This window comes from Anomaloglossus baeobatrachus, chromosome 1 (assembly GCF_048569485.1).
Source record: "Anomaloglossus baeobatrachus isolate aAnoBae1 chromosome 1, aAnoBae1.hap1, whole genome shotgun sequence".
Taxonomy (NCBI): Eukaryota; Metazoa; Chordata; class Amphibia; order Anura; family Aromobatidae; genus Anomaloglossus; species Anomaloglossus baeobatrachus.
This window is the reverse complement of record NC_134353.1, coordinates 264988243-265007182: the sequence shown is the minus strand read 5'-3', so window position 1 is coordinate 265007182 and position 18940 is coordinate 264988243. Positions and strand designations below refer to the sequence as shown.

The following is an 18940-nucleotide window of genomic DNA, read 5'->3' as shown; positions in this document are numbered from 1 at the left end:
TTGCTTTCCAGGCCCTGTAGCTCTCTGCACGATCATCAAATTTTGTGAGACTAGTGTTGATTAGCTCTCTGCTCACCATGAACCTGGCAAACTCAGACATATCTGATTTCTCACCACTTGTTGCCACGACGACTCGTGATGCCCCTGGGGCGTATGGGCTGCCTGGCGTGAATGGATGAGATGTTCCCGGGTAGAATGACGTTGCTGCAGGGTTGAGCTGTGGTTTAGCCTCTGTAGATTCTGATGACCGCTGCTTGAGCTGTGGAAGTGGGTCAGGAAACACTTGGTTGCCATCTTGCTGTGGTGACTGTGTTTGAGAGGGGACCTCTTGGTGACTGTTATTAATTTGCTCGGGTGCTTTAGGTGGCACTGGCACTGGTAGAGGTAAGTTGGAGGTTTCGGTGTTGTCGGTTTGGACGGTACGGCAAACCGGGGTTGCTACAGGTAACTGATTCAGTACATAGTCTCTTGTGCGATCAACTGGATTGTCTGCTTCCAGTGGTGGCGAGTGAGCTGGATCAGGACCTTGGATCAATGCTTGCTCAAGTAGTCTCACTTTAGCTAGCGCAACTTCCTCTTCCATCTGTGACCGAAGAATCTTTATCCGAGCCTCCGCTTCTGCCCTTTTTGCTTCCGCTTTAGCAGCTTCTGCTTTTGCATGGGCTTCTGCTTTAGCGGCTTCTGCTTTTGCAAGGGCTTCTGCTTCTGTCCTTTTGGCTTCAGCTTTAGCAGCTTCTGCTTTTGCAAGGGCTTCTGCTTCTGCCCTTTTGGCTTCTTCCTCTACTTCTCTTTCTGTGAAGGAACGTCTCACCTTGGATTCCTCTGCTCTTATGCGGGCCTCTAGTATCCTGTCGCTCAGGGCTGAGCTTCTCGAGGATGATGACCCGGATGACCGAGAGGAACGTCTAGATGAGGTTGATCGGTGTGATCTGGTTTCTTGCTGGTGAGAGATACAGTGTTCGGCCTTGTCTATGGCATCTTGCACCTTGGCATCTCTTTCCTTGTCTACCTCTTCTGCCTTGCTCAGGTCTGAAAGTGCTTCATCAATTTTAGAGTCTTTTAGAAAGGTAATGTACCTTGTTGACAGTCTCTTGTATCTTTCATGAGCTGTGTTCAGCCGTTCTAGAGCAGCTTGTAAGCATGCGGCATCACCTGATGAGGATCCAAGTCTTGACATGTAATAGGTGACTCGTTCCCACTGTTCTTCCAGGTGATCACATGACTCATCTTTCATAGTGTGATAGTTTTCAGCGGCCTTTATCGTGGGTTTGGAAGAGCGCTTCGGTCGGACAACTTGGTCTGCTGAAAGCATGGGCTCTGCCTCCTGGGCTTCATAATGGACAGTATCAGGTTGTATTTGCTCTGTTTCAGCAGTGGGGAACTGTCCGAGGTCTTTTTCGGCCATTTTTATTTAAGGTGTACTGTCTCTTTAAGAAACTTGACTTTTGAATAGGGATCCAAAATCGTTGTGCAGCTCTGCAAGGACTCCCTGATGAAATTCCCAAGGTGTCTTTAGTAAAACTTGGGGTTCAGAGTGCAGCGATGTGCAGTAATGAGGTATAATGTACTGCAAGTCTATAGAAGGAGTATAGCAAGAGAGAAATAGCAGGTGCATAAACTGTCCCTTTACAATGCAAGCAGAGGTGACACAGGACGTGGCAGACGGGAGAACTATCCCTTAGGCTTGTCCAGGCATGCACTGTGCAGGCAGACTAGTGCACAAGGCTTGTTGCTAGGCAGATTACATGGGAAGTTACAGGGCTCTTAGGGATCTGTAGCCGGGGTATTGAGCTCTTAAGCAGTCTTCTGACTGTTCTGTCCCCACTTAAAGGCTTAAAGGCGATGGAAGGTACATAGTTGTGAGAGGTTGTGAGAATCTTACCTTCGTTTTTCCTATAGGTGAGGCAGACAGGACCAGAGCACTCCAGAGTTACACATGCACAAGCTGAGATGAAACAATGGTGGTTTATTTTCTCCAAAGGTTAGGACATGCAGAGTGCAGTAATCCAAGTACTTGGCATTGAAATCTTCCAGCGATGCTTGCCTCTGTAGCTACTACGTGGTCAGAAGACTTTGCTCCTAGTAGCTCCAATAAGGGATGTTGTTCTCACAGACTCTGCTTTGGAAAAGAATATCCCAGGATGTGATGCAAGAGGGTCATCAGACACTCCCATGGGCTGGGCAAAGGAAACAGAGGAGCCGAAAGGTCTGACCAGTATATGGCAGAAGAGACAAGCATGAAAACATTAAATAACAGTTTTAACTAAGACAAATAAAAACAGCACAGTCACATCAGTTTCCTTCACGTTGGTCCAAAGTGGTGTTTTTAATGACCCACCTAGGTGGAGAGGCACTTGCATGGCTCAAGCTTTAGTGGCAGAGAGGAGATCCAGTGACCATGAGTCTGCAGCTTCTTTCTAGAAGTGTTCTGCAAGGTCTTTGAGCTGGGTCAACTCACTTCAGCCGCTTCCTCTCTCCTCAGACTGTGACAGGATAGTCTGATGGTGGGGCGAAGGCAGTTCAGTTCCTTACACTGTCCTCCTTACTGGGATGTAATAGCTGGTAGCCACCTTCTGGGAAGGTCTATCTGGTAGGATTAAAGACAAGCTTCCAGGTTGTGACATTGCTACCACCCTGGATGACCTAATCTCCCTGGCTAGCTGGATCGACCTGAGGTTCCGAGAACGATCTAGAGAAGGGACGCGAAACAAAAGTTCCCTGCGCCTAGCTCTGTCCTTCAACGACTGCTCATTGCTTAGCTTTCAGCCTCTGCCGTCTCTCCAGAATCTATGCAGGTCAACCATGTTAAGATGGCTGAGCAATGGCAGGAACACAGCCACGGCAAAGGATTATATTACTACTGCAGTAATGCAACTCGCCTCATCCGCTCCTGTCCAGAAAACGTGGGACACTACCAAGCCTAGGGTCTGTTGGAGAGAAAGTCATTGGCAAAAATAATTCTCCGTTTTCTCTGTGGCTGTATCATCTGGAGACATCTGGTTCACAGAGGTGGTCTATCTGGATTTAGGATCAGCAGGAAACTTCATGCAACAGGCCCTGGTGGATTGATATTGAATTCCTGGTCTACTCCTACAGAGACTCTTTGGTTAATATCATCAGTCAATGAAAGAGCTTTATCTGAGGCCATTCATTTCATTACAGAGCAGGTGGTGTTTTGAGTAGGAGACCTGCATATGGAGAAGATCGCCTTTTAGTTGCATCCTAACCTGTCTCATCCTCTTCTCCCTGCCTTGGCTTCAAATTCACAAACTCATCTTGGACTGGTAGTCCAGTGAGGTGCTTTGTTGGACACTCATGCCACAAGATGTGTCTCGTCTCTACATCCTGCTAGCCTGTCTGTGTCGGTGTCCAGTTTGCCAGGTCTGCCGCCCGCTTATTGGTCATGGATGTCTTCACATCTTCAACAATAAAGATGCGGAGACGTTACCTCCTCATACGCCGTATGACTGTCCTATAGATCTGCTTCTAGATTTTCCCCTTCTTAACGTTGTATCCATGCTCGATCTCTGACAGTGACTCAGGCCATGTCAGACTACGTCAAGGAGAACCTGGCAAGAGCATTTTATCCAGAAGTTCTCTTCGCCAGCAAAAGCTCGATTTTTTTTTTTTTATTTTTTTTTTTTTTGTTGTTGTTGTTTTTCTCTCCTCGGCCATGTATTGTCTCTAGAGGCCTCAATCAGATCGAGAGCCAATATCCGTTGCCTCTCATACCATAATTATTTGATTTGTCTAAGGGGAAAGGCCAAAGGACACAAAGGCCACCTTTAGAAATGTCTTCTGAAGCGATCAAGAGACTGTTGGATCCACCATGTTTTCGTGCTGGAGATAAGGTTTAGCTTTCCTTGAGGTACATCTGTCTCAAGTGGCCTTATATGTTGGGTCCTTGCTTCATTGTTTCCTTTAAAGGTCATCAAACAAATCAAGACTGTGTCCTACAAATTGAAACTTCCTGTCCCGCTACTCATTCCCAACTCCTTTCTTGTATCCCTTCTTAAACTTCTTGAACTTTAGCCACTTCTTTCAAAAATCCCTATGCCGCGCTTTCACCTGTCAGCTTGGAGGATGTCCTTGAGGTCAAGTACTTCCTGGCCATGAAGAAAGTGAGAGGTAAAATGTGTTATGGTTTTTTTTTTTTTCTTTTTTTTTTCTGGTAGACGAAAAGGAATTTGGTCCTGAAGAAAGGTCATGGGAGCCCAAGGAAAATATTAATGCGCCATTTCTCCTGCAGAGATTCCTTTCAGGCATGGAAAGGAGGGAGCATAAGGAGGGCGGTACTGTCCCTGCGGCCGTCTTGCTGCCTCTCCTCCGCATGCGCCGGGTGCAGCTGCAGTCCCCTGCTCCCCGGGCGTTGTGCTCGTGCCGCAGGTCTCCTGGCGAATCCCTTAAGGCGCACACTTGGTCCAAAACTTAGAGTCAGCATGTGCAAACCGGAATTGTCCCCAGCCTATTGCTGGGAGGCACTATGTATTTAAGGCACCTTCCCCGATTGGGAGGTATCTGAGTAACATAGTTTCTAGTTGCTCCTGTGTCTGCTAGTTAGTTGTCTTCCCTGTCTGTACCCGAACCAAACCTACCAGTCAGTACTCAAGCTTGTCCTGCCATCCTGAACCCATGTTCATCTTGCTAGCCAGCATACCATACCAGCTGTCCAGTCAGAACCAGTAACTGTATCCACTTTGCCTATGATCCAGATCTAGTTCTGCCTGTTACCTGCATCCCTGACTCCTGGGGTCAGTTGCTGCAGCCTGGGGACTACCTAGGAGCGTTACTTGGTGTCTACTGCTAGCCAAATCCAACCTCCCCATAAGAGGCTCTGGTAACTACCCCGTAGGCATTTGGTTACGCCCCTGCAAAGTAAGCTCGGTGCATGACACTTGGTCTATGACATTTTTTGCTACGACAATAAGAACCTCTTTGTGCTATAATAGAAAAAAAAATGTGTGAATCATTTGTGTGTTGGTTTTTGTGACATTTAGTTAGGAGACATAGATGTCTGCTAGCAGTTATACTTTTATATATTGGCAACTATAAGGATGATCATGTTAGCAATGTATCTATTACTGGATATCTACGGCCATTTGTCAATACTGAGCTAGAAAAATGAGCAGCAGGTACTGTACTTGTTCAAATTGGACATTTAATTCCTTTAGTCTTGGACATGACTCCAATAATTTCACATTATTTAAATATTATACATTTCTTTGTCGCTCCATTGGGAGACCCAGACAATTGGGTGTATAGCTTCTGCCTCCGGAGGCCACACAAAGTATTACACTTAAAAGTGTAAAGCCCCTCCCCTTCTGCCTATACACCCCCCTTGCCTCACGGGCTCCTCAGTTTTTATGCTTTGTGCGAAGGAGGCTGACATCCACGCATAGCTCCACATCTTAGTCAGCAGCAGCTGCTGACTATGTCGGATGGAAGAAAAGAGGGCCCATAACAGGGCCCCCAGCATGCTCCCTTCTCACCCCACTCTGGTCGGCGGTGCTGTTAAGGTTGAGGTACCCATTGCGGGTACATAGGCAGGAGCCACATGCTGTTTTCCTTCCCCATCCCTTAATGGGCTCTGGGTGAAGTGGGATCCTAATCGGTCTCCAGGCACTGGGACCGTGCTCCCTCCGCAGCCCCTGGGGAATCTGCTGGACAGGAGCCGGGTATCGTCAGGGACAAGGCCCTGCAACTGTGAGGTACTCTGTGTCCCCTTGGGGGACCGCGCATGGAGCGCTTGTGCCATACACACTGCAGCACTGCTGGGTGTGTTAGTGCGCCGGGGACTACCGCGCCGACCGCGCTTATTTGCCGGCCGCGCTTATAACTTAAGTGCCCGGCTTTTGCGGCCTAGTATCGCATATTCCCGCCCCCAGGCCTGCCAGTCAGGGGAAGGGCGGGACGCTGCACAGGACGTCAGCGCTGAGGGCTGGAGCATACTTTGTATCCTCCTCCCCCCTCACTCAGCACAGTGGGGCATCAGATTCCCGCACTTTCTAGGGCACGCCCACGGCCCCCTCCTCCCCACAGAACGCCGGCAGCCATTCCTGTCAGCACTTCTGACACTGGAGAGGAGAGACAACACGGCTCTGGGAGGCCCAGGCAGGGAATCTGGTGATCACACAACCGCTTTGAGCGGTCGGTAAGCAGCACCTGTGGTGCTGGCCCCACTGAGTGCCGAAGTGTACATATATATATATATATATATATATATATATATATATATATATAATATGCTCATATGCTATACATTTACACTGTACGGTCGCACTGTTGATTTTTGGCTATATACCCTCCTGGATTGTACTCAGAGGAGACAACAGCATGTCGTCCGCAAAAAGCAAGGGTGCCAAAGCACAGGCTTACTTTGCAACCTGTACCTCATGTGCGGCTATACTACCGGCAGGTTCCACCGATCCTCATTGTGTGCAATGCTCGGCCCCTGTGGCACTTACTCAGCCGGAGCCTCTGTTACTGGTGGCCCAGGTGGAACCACCTGCTACCACTGTCCAGGTGACAGGGACGGAGTTTGCAGTATTTGCTGACAAACTGTCTGCGAGTATGGATAAATGGTCTGCTAAGATACTAGAAGCCTTACAGTCCAGACCGGTGACTCAGGCCCCGGGCAATGTTGAATCATTGACCCCAGGCCCCCCTCAGTTGGAGCAGCAAAGTGTTCCTGGGGTGACCCATAGGTCCCAGGGTGAGGTCTCTGACACGGACCGCAGTCCCAGGTCGCCTAAGCGGGCTCGCTGGGAAATTCCCTCGACTTCATCACACTGTTCAGGGTCTCAGCAGGAGGACTCTCTGGATGATGAAGCGGAGGTAGCAGATCAGGATTCTGATCCTGAGGCCGCTCTCAACCTAGATACACCTGAAGGTGATGCCATAGTGAATGACCTTATAGCGACCATCAATCAGGTGTTGGATATTTCTCCCCCAGCTCCTCCAATTGAGGAGTCAGCTTCTCAGCAGGAGAAATTCCGTTTCAGGTTTCCCAAGCGTACATTGAGTACGTTTCTGGATCACTCTGACTTCAGAGAGGCAGTCCAGAAACACCGAGCTTGTCCAGATAAGCGTTTTTCCAAGCGCCTTAAGGATACACGTTATTCCTTCCCCCCTGACGTGGTCAAGGGCTGGGCTCAGTGTCCCAAGGTGGATCCTCCAGTCTCCAGACTGGCGGCTAGATCCATAGTTGCAGTGGAAGATGGGGCTTCACTCAAAGATGCCACTGACAGACAGATGGAGCTCTGGTTGAAATCCATCTATGAAGCTATCGGCGCGTCTTTTGCTCCGGCATTCGCAGCCGTATGGGCACTCCAAGCTATCTCAGCTTGTCATGCGCAGATTAATGCAGTCACACGTACGTCTGCTCCGCAAGTGGTGTCCTTAACCTCTCAGGCGTCGGCGTTTGCGTCCTACGCCATTAATGCTGTCCTGGACTCTGCGAGCCGTACGGCGGTAGCATCCGCCAATTCGGTGGCAGTCCGCAGGGCCATGTGGCTACGTGAATGGAAGGCAGACTCTGCTTCCAAAAAGTTCTTAACCGGTTTGCCATTTTCTGGCGACCGCCTGTTTGGTGAGCGATTGGATGAAATCATTAAACAATCCAAGGGAAAGGACTCATCCTTACCCCAGTCCAAACCAAACAGACCTCAACCACGGAAGGTACAATCGAGGTTTCGGTCCTTTCGGTCCGCGGGCAGGTCTCAATTCTCCTCGTCCAAAAGGCCTCAGAAGGATCAGAGGAACTCCGATTCATGGCGGTCTAAGTCACGTCCAAAAAAGACCGCCGGAGGAACCGCTCCCAAAGCGGCCTCCTCATGACTTTCGGCCTCCTCACACCGCATCCTCGGTCGGTGGCAGGCTTTCCCGCTTTTGCGGCGCCTGGCTGCCACAGGTAAAAGACCGTTGGGTGAGAGACATTCTGTCTCACGGTTACAGGATAGAGTTCAGCTCTCGTCCTCCGACTCGATTCTTCAGAACATCTCCGCCCCCCGAGCGAGCAGATGCTCTTCTTCAGGCGGTGTGCACTCTGAAGGCAGAAGGAGTGGTGATCCCTGTTCCTTTTCAACAACAGGTTTTTACTCCAACTTGTTCGTGGTGCCGAAAAAGGACGGATCCTTCCGTCCTGTTCTGGACCTAAAACTGCTCAACAAACACGTAAAAACCAGGCGGTTCCGGATGGAATCGCTCCGCTCCGTCATCGCCTCAATGTCCCAAGGAGATTTCCTAGCATCAATCGACATCAAAGATGCTTATCTCCACGTACCGATTGCTCCAGAGCATCAGCGCTTCCTGCGTTTCGCCATAGGGGACGAACACCTTCAGTTCGTAGCACTGCCTTTCGGCCTGGCGACAGCCCCACGGGTCTTCACCAAGGTCATGGCAACAGTAGTAGCAGTTCTGCACTCTCAGGGACACTCGGTGATCCCTTACTTAGACGATCTGCTTGTCAAGGCACCCTCTCAAGTGGCATGCCAACACAGCCTGAACATTGCTCTGGAGACTCTCCAGAGTTTCGGGTGGATTATCAATTTTCCAAAGTCAAATCTGACACTGGCCCAATCACTGACATATCTTGGCATGGAGTTTCATACTCTCTCAGTGATAGTGAAGCTTCCGCTGGACAAACAGCGTTCACTACAGACAGGGGTGCAATCTCTCCTTCAAGGCCAGTCACACCCCTTGAGGCGCCTCATGCACTTCCTAGGGAAGATGGTAGCAGCAATGGAGGCAGTTCCTTTTGCGCAGTTTCATCTGCGTCCACTTCAATGGGACATTCTCCGCAAATGGGACAGGAAGTCGACGTCCCTCGACAGGAACGTCTCCCTTTCTCGGGCAGCCAAGGCTTCCCTTCAGTGGTGGCTTCTTCCCACTTCTCTGTCGAAGGGGAAATCCTTCCTGCCCCATCCTGGGCTGTGGTCACGACGGACGCGAGCCTGTCAGGGTGGGGAGCGGTCTTTCTCCACCACAGGGCTCAGGGTACTTGGACTCAGCCAGAGTCCTCCCTTCAGATCAATGTTCTGGAGATAAGGGCAGTGTATCTTGCCCTAAAGGCGTTCCAGCCGTGGCTGGAAGGCAAGCAGATCCGAATTCAGTCGGACAACTCCACAGCGGTGGCATACATCAACCACCAAGGCGGAACACGCAGTCGGCAAGCCTTCCAGGAAGTCCGGCGGATTCTGCTATGGGTGGAAGCCACAGCCTCCACCATATCCGCAGTTCACATCCAGGGCGTAGAAAACTGGGAAGCAGACTTTCTCAGTCGCCAGGGCATGGACGCAGGGGAATGGTCCCTTCATCCGGACGTGTTTCAGGAGATCTGTTGCCTAATGGCGTCCCGGCACAACAACAAGGTCCCGACATTCATGGCACGGTCTCAAGATCACAGAGCTCTGGCGGCAGACGCCTTAGTTCAGGATTGGTCGCAGTTTCAACTCCCTTATGTGTTTCCTCCTCTGGCACTGTTGCCCAGAGTGTTACGCAAGATCAGGTCCGACTGCCTCGTCGGACCTGATCTTCGTCGTCATCCTCGTCGCTCCAGACTGGCCGAGGAGGTCGTGGTACCCGGATCTGTGGCATCTCACGGTGGGCCAACCGTGGGCACTACCAGACCGACCAGACTTGCTGTCTCAAGGACCGTTTTTCCATCTGAATTCTGCGGCCCTCAACCTAACTGTGTGGCCATTGAGTCCTGGATCCTAGCGTCTTCAGGGTTATCTCAAGAGGTCATTGCCACTATGAGACAGGCTAGGAAACCAACGTCCGCCAAGATCTACCACAGGACGTGGAGGATATTCTTATCTTGGTGCTCTGATCAGGGTTTTTCTCCCTGGCCATTTGCCTTGCCCACTTTTCTTTCCTTCCTTCAATCCGGATTGGAAAAAGGTTTGTCGCTCGGCTCCCTTAAGGGACAAGTCTCAGCGCTCTCTGTGTTCTTTCAGAAGCGCCTAGCCAGACTTCCACAGGTACGCACGTTCCTGCAGGGGGTTTGTCACATAGTCCCTCCTTACAAGCGGCCGTTAGAACCCTGGGATCTGAACAGGGTGCTGATGGCTCTTCAGAAACCACCTTTCGAGCCAATGAGGGACATTTCTCTCTCACGCCTTTCGCAGAAAGTGGCCTTCCTAGTAGCGGTCACATCACTTCGGAGAGTGTCTGAGCTAGCAGCGCTGTCATGCAAAGCCCCTTTCCTGGTGTTTCACCAGGACAAGGTGGTTCTGCGTCCGGTTCCGGAATTTCTCCCTAAGGTGGTATCCCCCTTTCATCTTAATCAGGATATCTCCTTACCCTCTTTTTGTCCTCATCCAGTTCACCAATGTGAAAGGGATTTGCACTTGTTAGATCTGGTGAGAGCACTCAGACTCTACATTTCTCGTACGGCGCCCCTGCGCCGCTCGGATGCACTCTTTGTCCTTGTCGCTGGCCAGCGTAAAGGGTCACAGGCTTCCAAATCAACCCTGGCTCGGTGGATCAAGGAACCAATTCTCGAAGCTTACCGATCTTCTGGGCTTCCGGTTCCCTCAGGGCTGAGGGCCCATTCTACCAGAGCCGTGGGTGCGTCCTGGGCTTTGCGGCACCAGGCTACGGCTCAGCAGGTGTGTCAGGCAGCTACCTGGTCGAGCCTGCACACTTTCACGAAACACTATCAGGTGCATACCTATGCTTCGGCAGATGCCAGCCTAGGTAGGCGAGTCCTTCAGGCGGCGGTTGCCCACCTGTAGGAAGGGGCCATTTTTACGGCTCTATTACGAGGTTTTACTTTACCCACCCAGGGACTGCTTTTGGACGTCCCAATTGTCTGGGTCTCCCAATGGAGCGACAAAGAAGAAGGGAATTTTGTTTACTTACCGTAAATTCCTTTTCTTCTAGCTCCAATTGGGAGACCCAGCACCCGCCCCTGTTCCCTTCGGGCTGTTGTTCTTTGTGTACACATGTTGTTCATGTTGAATGGTTTCAGTTCTCCGAAATTTCTTCGGATCGAATTTACTTTAAACCAATTTATAACTTTTCCTCCTTCTTGCTTTTGCACCAAAACTGAGGAGCCCGTGAGGCACGGGGGGTGTATAGGCAGAAGGGGAGGGGCTTTACACTTTTAAGTGTAATACTTTGTGTGGCCTCCGGAGGCAGAAGCTATACACCCAATTGTCTGGGTCTCCCAATTGGAGCTAGAAGAAAAGGAATTTACGGTAAGTAAACAAAATTCCCTTCTTTTCCCTTTGCAACAAATAATCTGACAAGATAAAAGTTGTGCTTTTATATCATGTTTTATTTTTCTTTCTAGGTGAATCTTGGAGATGAATTAGAAAGTGATCGCTATCTAATCACAGTGGAAGCAGTAGGTGATTGCATCAGCTCCACAAGTGGCGAAACTGAAAATAAAGATGCCCAAAATTTCAACAGGAGTGCTCTGAAACCTATTGGTCTGCAGCCTCGAGCTGGTTTAAAAAGAAAGTTTACTGTAAGAACTGGGTTTTTTTTTCCCCATTTTTTTTGATAACTCACATCTCCTAGTACACATTTCCAATTATTAAATTAACAGTTAAGGAGTACCAAATATCTATGTCCTCAGTTATGTCTCTAAACCTGGGCAAAAGGAGAACAGACATTTTAATTTTTATTACATTTATCAGAAGGACACATGAAAATAAGACACTTTGTAATATATCTTATTAGAGAATCTGCTTCTTTCGCCTCCTGGACTGATATTTCACTCTCAATTCTGAGGTAACTTCTATATTCAGTGAAGAGAGATATTCCCAATAAGGGCTCGATTCCACTTGCGTTTTGCACAGACGAGTGCAATCCGATAAAACATTGAATTGCTCTCACTCTAGTGCAAAACTGTGGGGCAGTGTCCATCTGCGATTGATTTCCCATGCCATAACGGCCTGAGAAATGAATCGCTGCATGCTGCATTTGGCAGCGAGTCTTGGCTCACACACCCTCATACTTATCTAGCGAAGTGTGATATACGCAGTCAGGCCAAGGAGGAGAGTGAGATAGTTCTCTTTCCCTTCTTCTTCGCAGCTGTGACCCGATTGTAAGATCGCATCACAGTCACATGACCCTCGACTGATGCTCGAAGCAGAGGGTCATTAGCATATGGCTTCCGATGCTCTTGCATCAGAAGCTATATGCAAGTGGAACTGAGACCTTATGGAGATAACTGAAAGTGCTTTAAAATTTTAATAAGGAAGGAAGGGTTGAGAAGGAGCTTGAGGCAGAGTTACACATTCTTTTGCAAGTTCTCCTTAAATGACAAATCTAAAAAGACTGACCAACACATTGATTAAGTGTGAACAGGTACACACTGAAAAATCAACAAAATCTGTACAGCAGCACTATAGAAAGCTAAAATAGGTAAACCTTGAATATAAGAATTCTGACACCGCATTACTGCTATTAGAAAAAATGAGATACTTGGTTTTACAAATTGGTCAATTCGTGTAAGCCCGACAGCCAACGACAAAGCATACCTTTTAATTGGGATCCTATGCTAATATGCCTTTTTCTGGGTTACAAAAACCTACAAGTAATAGGCAGGTAGGAAAAGAGGTACGCCTTGTCGTTGGTTGTTGGGCTTACCCGATTTGGCCAGTATCTTACTTTCTCAAGAAATGAGTTACCGTTCTCCATACATCTTTGAGCACCAGTCTCCTGTGTTATCAGTGATGGGGAGAGTCTGTAGTCACTGAAGGCAGGTGTTACTTGTGAATTGAGGACGAATGATCAGCTCAGGAGGAGAAATAAGTGGATTACTATCTGATTTAAGATATATAACATAGTTTCTTTTTTCCACGTGTACTGTTCAATTATGAAATAAAATGTGAAACATTTACTCTTTTTATATGTTAGAGTTTTTCCACTGCTAATTTAACCCCTTCTCTTATGACCGAAGTCTACCTAATAATAATTTCCTGATATTCTTCTATTACCTGCTCTGCTCCTGTAAGATTACGTCTGTGTGGCTGTTGTAATGCAGCAAGGCTAATTCCGATCTTAGGACCAGAATCAGATGAACTGAGGAGTGCACGTCACTGGTGGTGGCGGGGCTAACTCTCTGTGAGTGACAGCAGTCTAAGCACGCATGCTGAGATCACACTTCTCTGCTTCCATCTATGCTTTGGAGCACAGTCCCTTCAGCTGCCAAGCGCTGCGATGTGCTGCTTGTTATTAGAAAACATATCACAGGGCTTGTCACCTGAAGGGACCATGCATGACCGATCTCAGATCAGGCTTCATTCTCCTCTCCCTTTGTACTGAAGCTTTGATATGCCGTTCCTTCTGCAGACAAGCTCTGTAATATGTTTTCTAATAACAAGCAACACATTGTACGACTTGTCAGTGACGACGCTAAAAAGCATTGGCTGGATGAAGGCAGATAGGAGAGTTGTAGGCTGATCTGAGCATGCGTGCTTAGACTGCTGTCACTCACAGAGAGGTAGCCCTATCTCTACCAGTGACGTGCACAGTTCTGTTCGTCTGATTCCAGTCCCCAGATCGGAATTAGCCTTGCTGCATCACAATAGCCACACAGACTTAAGCTTACAAGGGCAGATCAGATTATAGAAATATATTAGGAAAATGATTATTAGGAAAAGTTAGGTCATAGGAGAAGGGGTTAAATTAGTAGTGGAAAACCTCTAAATAATTTCAACAGACTTTTTATGAATCAATACTACTGGCAAGAAAACCTTTCATAATACATTTGAGAAATAAATGCTTCATTCTCCACTTATGAGCCACTTCTCTGCTTCCCCTGCCTCTTAGTCTCCTCATCCTCTGTGAAAGGCATCTCCATTTCATCTTGCTGAATGCAGGATGGAATACTAATGCATTGAGATGTCAAGTTACAGATGAGGAGCACTTAGCAGAGTGATAGATAAGGCAGGCACAGGCAAATCAAGCTGCAGTGTCTAGAACATTTTTCACTTTGCTGGATACACAGGCACACAGCTCAGTCCTGCTGTATGATGTGTTCCATGCTGCTGATTGTGTCTGCGCTACCAAGAAAGAAGAGTAATTACATGTTTCAGTATGTACTGTGTAGGAGACATCATAGCAGTCTCCACCAAACATCTGAGCGCTAAATGAAAATGAGAGCTCAAAAAAGGAAAATGTAGGCTAGAAGTTACCGCAAGTGTGGGTACATTTTGTACCTTGCCTCACCAGCTTTTTACTGGTATGAGACCCAGTGGCATTGCTAGGGTCTACACACCCATTTCCCTTCCCCAAATAATACAATTTAATTAGATATATATGCATGATCAATATACCTAAATAACAAAGTTATCAAATATTACCACTATATAAGGAACAAATATTACGATTGTTATTACTGAACAAATGACAGTTTCTTTGTCGCTCCATTGGGAGACCCAGACAATTGGGTGTATAGCTACTGCCTCCAGAGGCCACACAAAGTATTACACTTTAAAAAGTGTAACCCCTCCCCTCTGCCTATACACCCTCCCGTGCATCACGGGCCCATCAGTTTTATGCTTTGTGTTGAAGGAGGCACACATTCACACAATGCTCCACATTTTAGTCAGCAGCAGCTGCTGATTATATCGGATGGAAGAAAAGAGGGCCCCTAACAGGGCCCCCGGCATGCTCCCTTCTCACCCCACTGAGTCGGCGGTGCTGTTAAGGTTGAGGTACCCATTGCGGGTACACAGGCTGGAGCCCACATGCCGTTTTCCTTCCCCATCCCTTAGGGGCTCTGGGTGAAGTGGGATCCTGACCGGTCATCCAGGCACTGGGACCGGGCTCCATCCGCAGCCCCTGGGGGAATCTGCCGGACAGGAGACTGAGTATCGCCAGGGACATGACCCTGCATCTACAGATACTCTGGGTCCCCTTTGGGACGGTGCATGAAGCACCTTGGCCTCAGACGCTGCAGCGACTGCGGTGTGGATTTTTGCCCGGGACTACCGCGCCGACCGTGCCTGTTTGCCGGCCGCGGTTTTTACTTTAGTCCCCGGCTTTTGCGGCCTAGTGTATTAAACTCCCGCCCCTGGGCCTGCCAGTCAGGGGGAAGGGCGGGACGGTTGGTATGACACCGACAGTGAGGGCTGGAGCACACTTCGCTGTCCTCCTCCCCCCTCACTGATCACTATGGGGCACAGATTCCCGCACTTTTGTGGTTCCGCCCACGGCTCCCTCCTCCCCTCGGAAAGCCGGCAGCCATTGTTATAATTTTGCCGGTGGAGGATCTCAGAATGTGCTCTGCAGCTCTGGGAGAAGGGGATCCTAACCGGTCGCCATGCACTGGGACCGGGCTCCATCCGCAGCCCCTGGGGGATTCTGACGGACAGGAGACTGGACATCTTCAGGGACAGAGCCCTGCATCCATAAGGTACTCTGTGTCCCCTTTGAGACGGGGCATGCAGCAACTGTATTACAAATGCCGCAGCGGTTGCTGTGTGGTTTGTGAGACCGGGACTACCGCGCCGACCGCGCCTGTTTGCCGGCCGCGTTTTTAACTTTAGTCCCTGGCTCTTGCGGCCTAGTACCATGTACTCCCGTTCCCGGGCCTGCCAGTCAGGGGTAACGACGGGACGGCCGACTGGATGTCGGCAGTGAGGCCTGGAGCATACTTTGGTATCCTCCCCCCCCCCTCACTGAACACTGTGGGGCACCAGTTTCCCAATCAGGTGCTGGCCCCCCTTGGGTGCTGAGGTATATATATATATATATATATATATATATATATATATATATATATATATATATATATAATTTTATATGGTATATGATTTCACTATTCGGCAGCATTATTGGCTTTTGGCTATATACCCTCACTGATTACTCTAAGAGGAGACAACAGCATGTCGTCCGCAAAGAGTAAGAGTGCCAAGGCACAGGCTTATTTTGCAACCTGTACCTCTTGTGCGGCTATATTACCGGCAGGTTCCACCTACCCTCATTGTGTACAATGCTTGGCCCCTGGGGCACTCACTCAGCCGGAGCCTCCGGCACTGGTGGGACCCTCGGCTCAGGTGGTACCACCGGTTTCCACTGCACAGATGGCAGGGACAGAGTTTGCACGTTTGTCTGAGCAACTCTCTGAGTCGCTCTCACATTCCATGGCCCAGTCTATGGACAGAGGGTCTGCTAAGATACTGGAAGCTTTGCAGTCCAGACCGGTAACACAGGGCCAGGGCGCTGTGAGTTCATCGCTCCCAGGCCCCTCTGGGTCGGTACAACAAGGGGCTCCTGGGGTAACACCCAGATCCCACGGTGAGAACTCCGACACGGACCGCGGCCTCAGACAGGCTAAGCGGGCCCGCTGGGAACCTTCCCCAACTTCATCACGCGGTTCGGGGTCTCAGCATGAGGACTCTCGGGAGGATGAAGTGGAGGTCGCAGCTCAGGGCTCTGATCCTGATGTTGCGCTCAATCTTGATACACCTGAAGGGGACGCCATAGTAAATGACCTTATAACGTCCATCAACCAGGTGCTAGACCTTTCCCCCCCATCTTCTCCTATGGAGGAGTCGGCTTCACAGCAGGAGAAACACCAGTTTGGGTTTCCCAAACGTACACTGAGTGCGTTTTTCGATCAGTCTAACTCCAGAGAGGCTGTCCAGAAGCACAGAACTTTCCGGACAAGCGCTTTACTAAGCGCCTTAATGACCCTTTCCCCCCCTGACGTAGTTAAGGGTTGGGCTCAGTGTCACAAGGTGGATCATCCAGTCTCCAGACTGGCGGCTAGATCCGTAGTATTAGTGGCAGATGGTTCATCTCTCATGGATGCCACTGACAGGCAAATAAAGCTTATGATGAAATCCATCTATGAAGCCATAGACACATCTTTGCTCCGGCCTTCGCAGCCGTGAGGGCACTCCAAGCTATCTCAGCTTCTCTGGCTGAGATTAATGCGGTCGCACGTACCTCTGCCCCGCAGGTTGTGTCCTTGACTTCTCAGGCGTAGGTTTTTTCGTCCTACGCCATGAACGCCGTTTCCGGTACTCTGCGAGCCGTACAGCGGTAGCATCCACCAATTCGGTGGCAGTCCGCAGGGCCATGGGGCTACGTGAATGGAAGGCAGACTCTGCTTCCAAGAAGTTCTTAACCGGTTTGCCATTTTCTGGCGACCGTTTGTTTGGCGAGCAATTGGATGAAATTATTAAACAGTCCAAGGGAAAGGACTCGTCCTTACCCCAGTCCAAACCAAACAGACCTCAGCAACGAAAAATACAATCGAGGTTTCGGTCCTTTCGGTCCTCAGCCAAGTTCCGTTCCTCCACGTCCAGAGGAGGGCCAGAGGAACTCTTCTGCATGGCGGTCTAAGTCACGTCCTAGAAAGACCGCCGGAGGAACCGCCTCCAAGGCGGCTTCCTCATGACTTCGGCCTCACCAAGACCGCGTCCTCGGTTGGTGGCAGGCTCTCCCGCTTTTGCGACGCCTGGTGGGCACATGTCCAAAACCGATGGGTGAGAGACATTCTGTCTCACGGTTGCAGGATAGAGATCAGCTCTCGTCCTCCGACTCGTTTCTTCAGAACATCTCCGCCCCCCGAGCGAGCCGATGCATTTTTTTTTCAGCCGATGAACTCTGACGGCAGATGGAGTTGTGATCCCCGTTCCGCTTCAAGAACGTGGTCGCGGTCTTTACTCCAACTTGTTCTGGGTACCAAAAAAGGACGGATCATTCCGTTCAGTTCTGGGCCTCATTCTGCTCAACAGACACGTGAGAACCAGACGGTTTCCGATGAAATCTCTACGCTCTGTCATCGTCTCGATTCCCAAGGAGACTTCCTAGCATCAATCGAGATCAGGGATGCTTATCTCCATGTTCCGATTGCACCAGAGCATCAACGCGTCTTGTGTTTCGCCATCCGGGACGAACACTTTCAGCGTGGCTCTGCCTTTCGGCCTGGCGACAGCCCCACGGGTCTTCACCAAGGTCATGGCATCAGTGGTGGCGGGCCTACACTCTCAGGGACACTCGGTGATCCCTGACTTAGACGATCTCCTAAGTCAAGGCACCCTCCCGGGTGGCAGGTCAACACGGCCCGACCATTGCTCTGGAGACTCTCCAGAGGTTCGGGTGGATCATCAATTTCCCAAAGTAGAAATTGACACCGACCCAATCACTGACTTACCTCTTGATGGAGTTTCTTTCTCTCTCAGAGATAGTGAAGCTTCCGCTGGACAAACAGCGTTCGCTGCAGACAGGGGTGCACTCTCTCCTTCGGGCCCAGTCACACCCCTTGAGGCGCCCCACGCGCTTCCTAGGGAAGATGGTGGCAGCAATGGAGGCAGTTCCCTTTGCGCAGTATTCATCCACGCCCACTCCAATGGCACATTCTCCGCAAATGGGACAGGAGGTCGACGTCCCTAGACAGGAACGTCTCTCTTTCACTGGCAGCCAAAACCTCTCTTCAGTGGTGGTTTCTTCCCACTTCTTGTCGAAAGAAAAATCCTTCCTGCTCCCATCCTGGGCGGACGAGAGTGTCAGGGTGGACAGCGGTCTTCCTCCACCACAGGGCTCAGGGAACCTGGACCCCGACAGAGTCCTCCCTTCGGATCAATGTTCTGGAATTAAGGGCAGTGTAGCTAGCCCTAAAGGCGTTCCAGCGGTGGCTGGACGGCAGGCAGATCCGGAAACAGTCGGACGACGCCACGGCGGTCGCGTACATCAACCACCAGCACAGAGCGCTGGCGGCGGACGCATCAGTTCAGGACTGGTCGCAATTTCGACTGCCTTATGTATTTACCCCTATGGCTCTGCTACCCAGAGTGTTACTCAAAATCGGGTTCGACTGCCGCCGCGCCATCCTCGTTGCTCCAAACTGGCCGAGGAGGTCGTGATACCTGGATCTGTGGCACCTTACGGTGGGTCGACCGTGGGCACTCCCGGACCGACCAGACTGGCTGTCTCAAGGGCCATTTTCCATCTAAATTCTGCGGACTTCAAC

General features: G+C 50.0%; 1 protein-coding gene across 1 annotated transcript in view; it reads left to right on the top strand.

Annotated features, from left to right (window-relative positions):
• Window positions 1-18940, top strand: part of ZGRF1 (zinc finger GRF-type containing 1) — a 189658-nt gene that overhangs the window by 14885 nt on the left and 155833 nt on the right. Inside the window, exon 4 of the mRNA XM_075349440.1 lies at window positions 11297-11473. Within this exon, the coding sequence (XP_075205555.1) occupies window positions 11297-11473 (177 nt within the window). The remainder of the gene's footprint in view (window positions 1-11296; window positions 11474-18940) is intronic.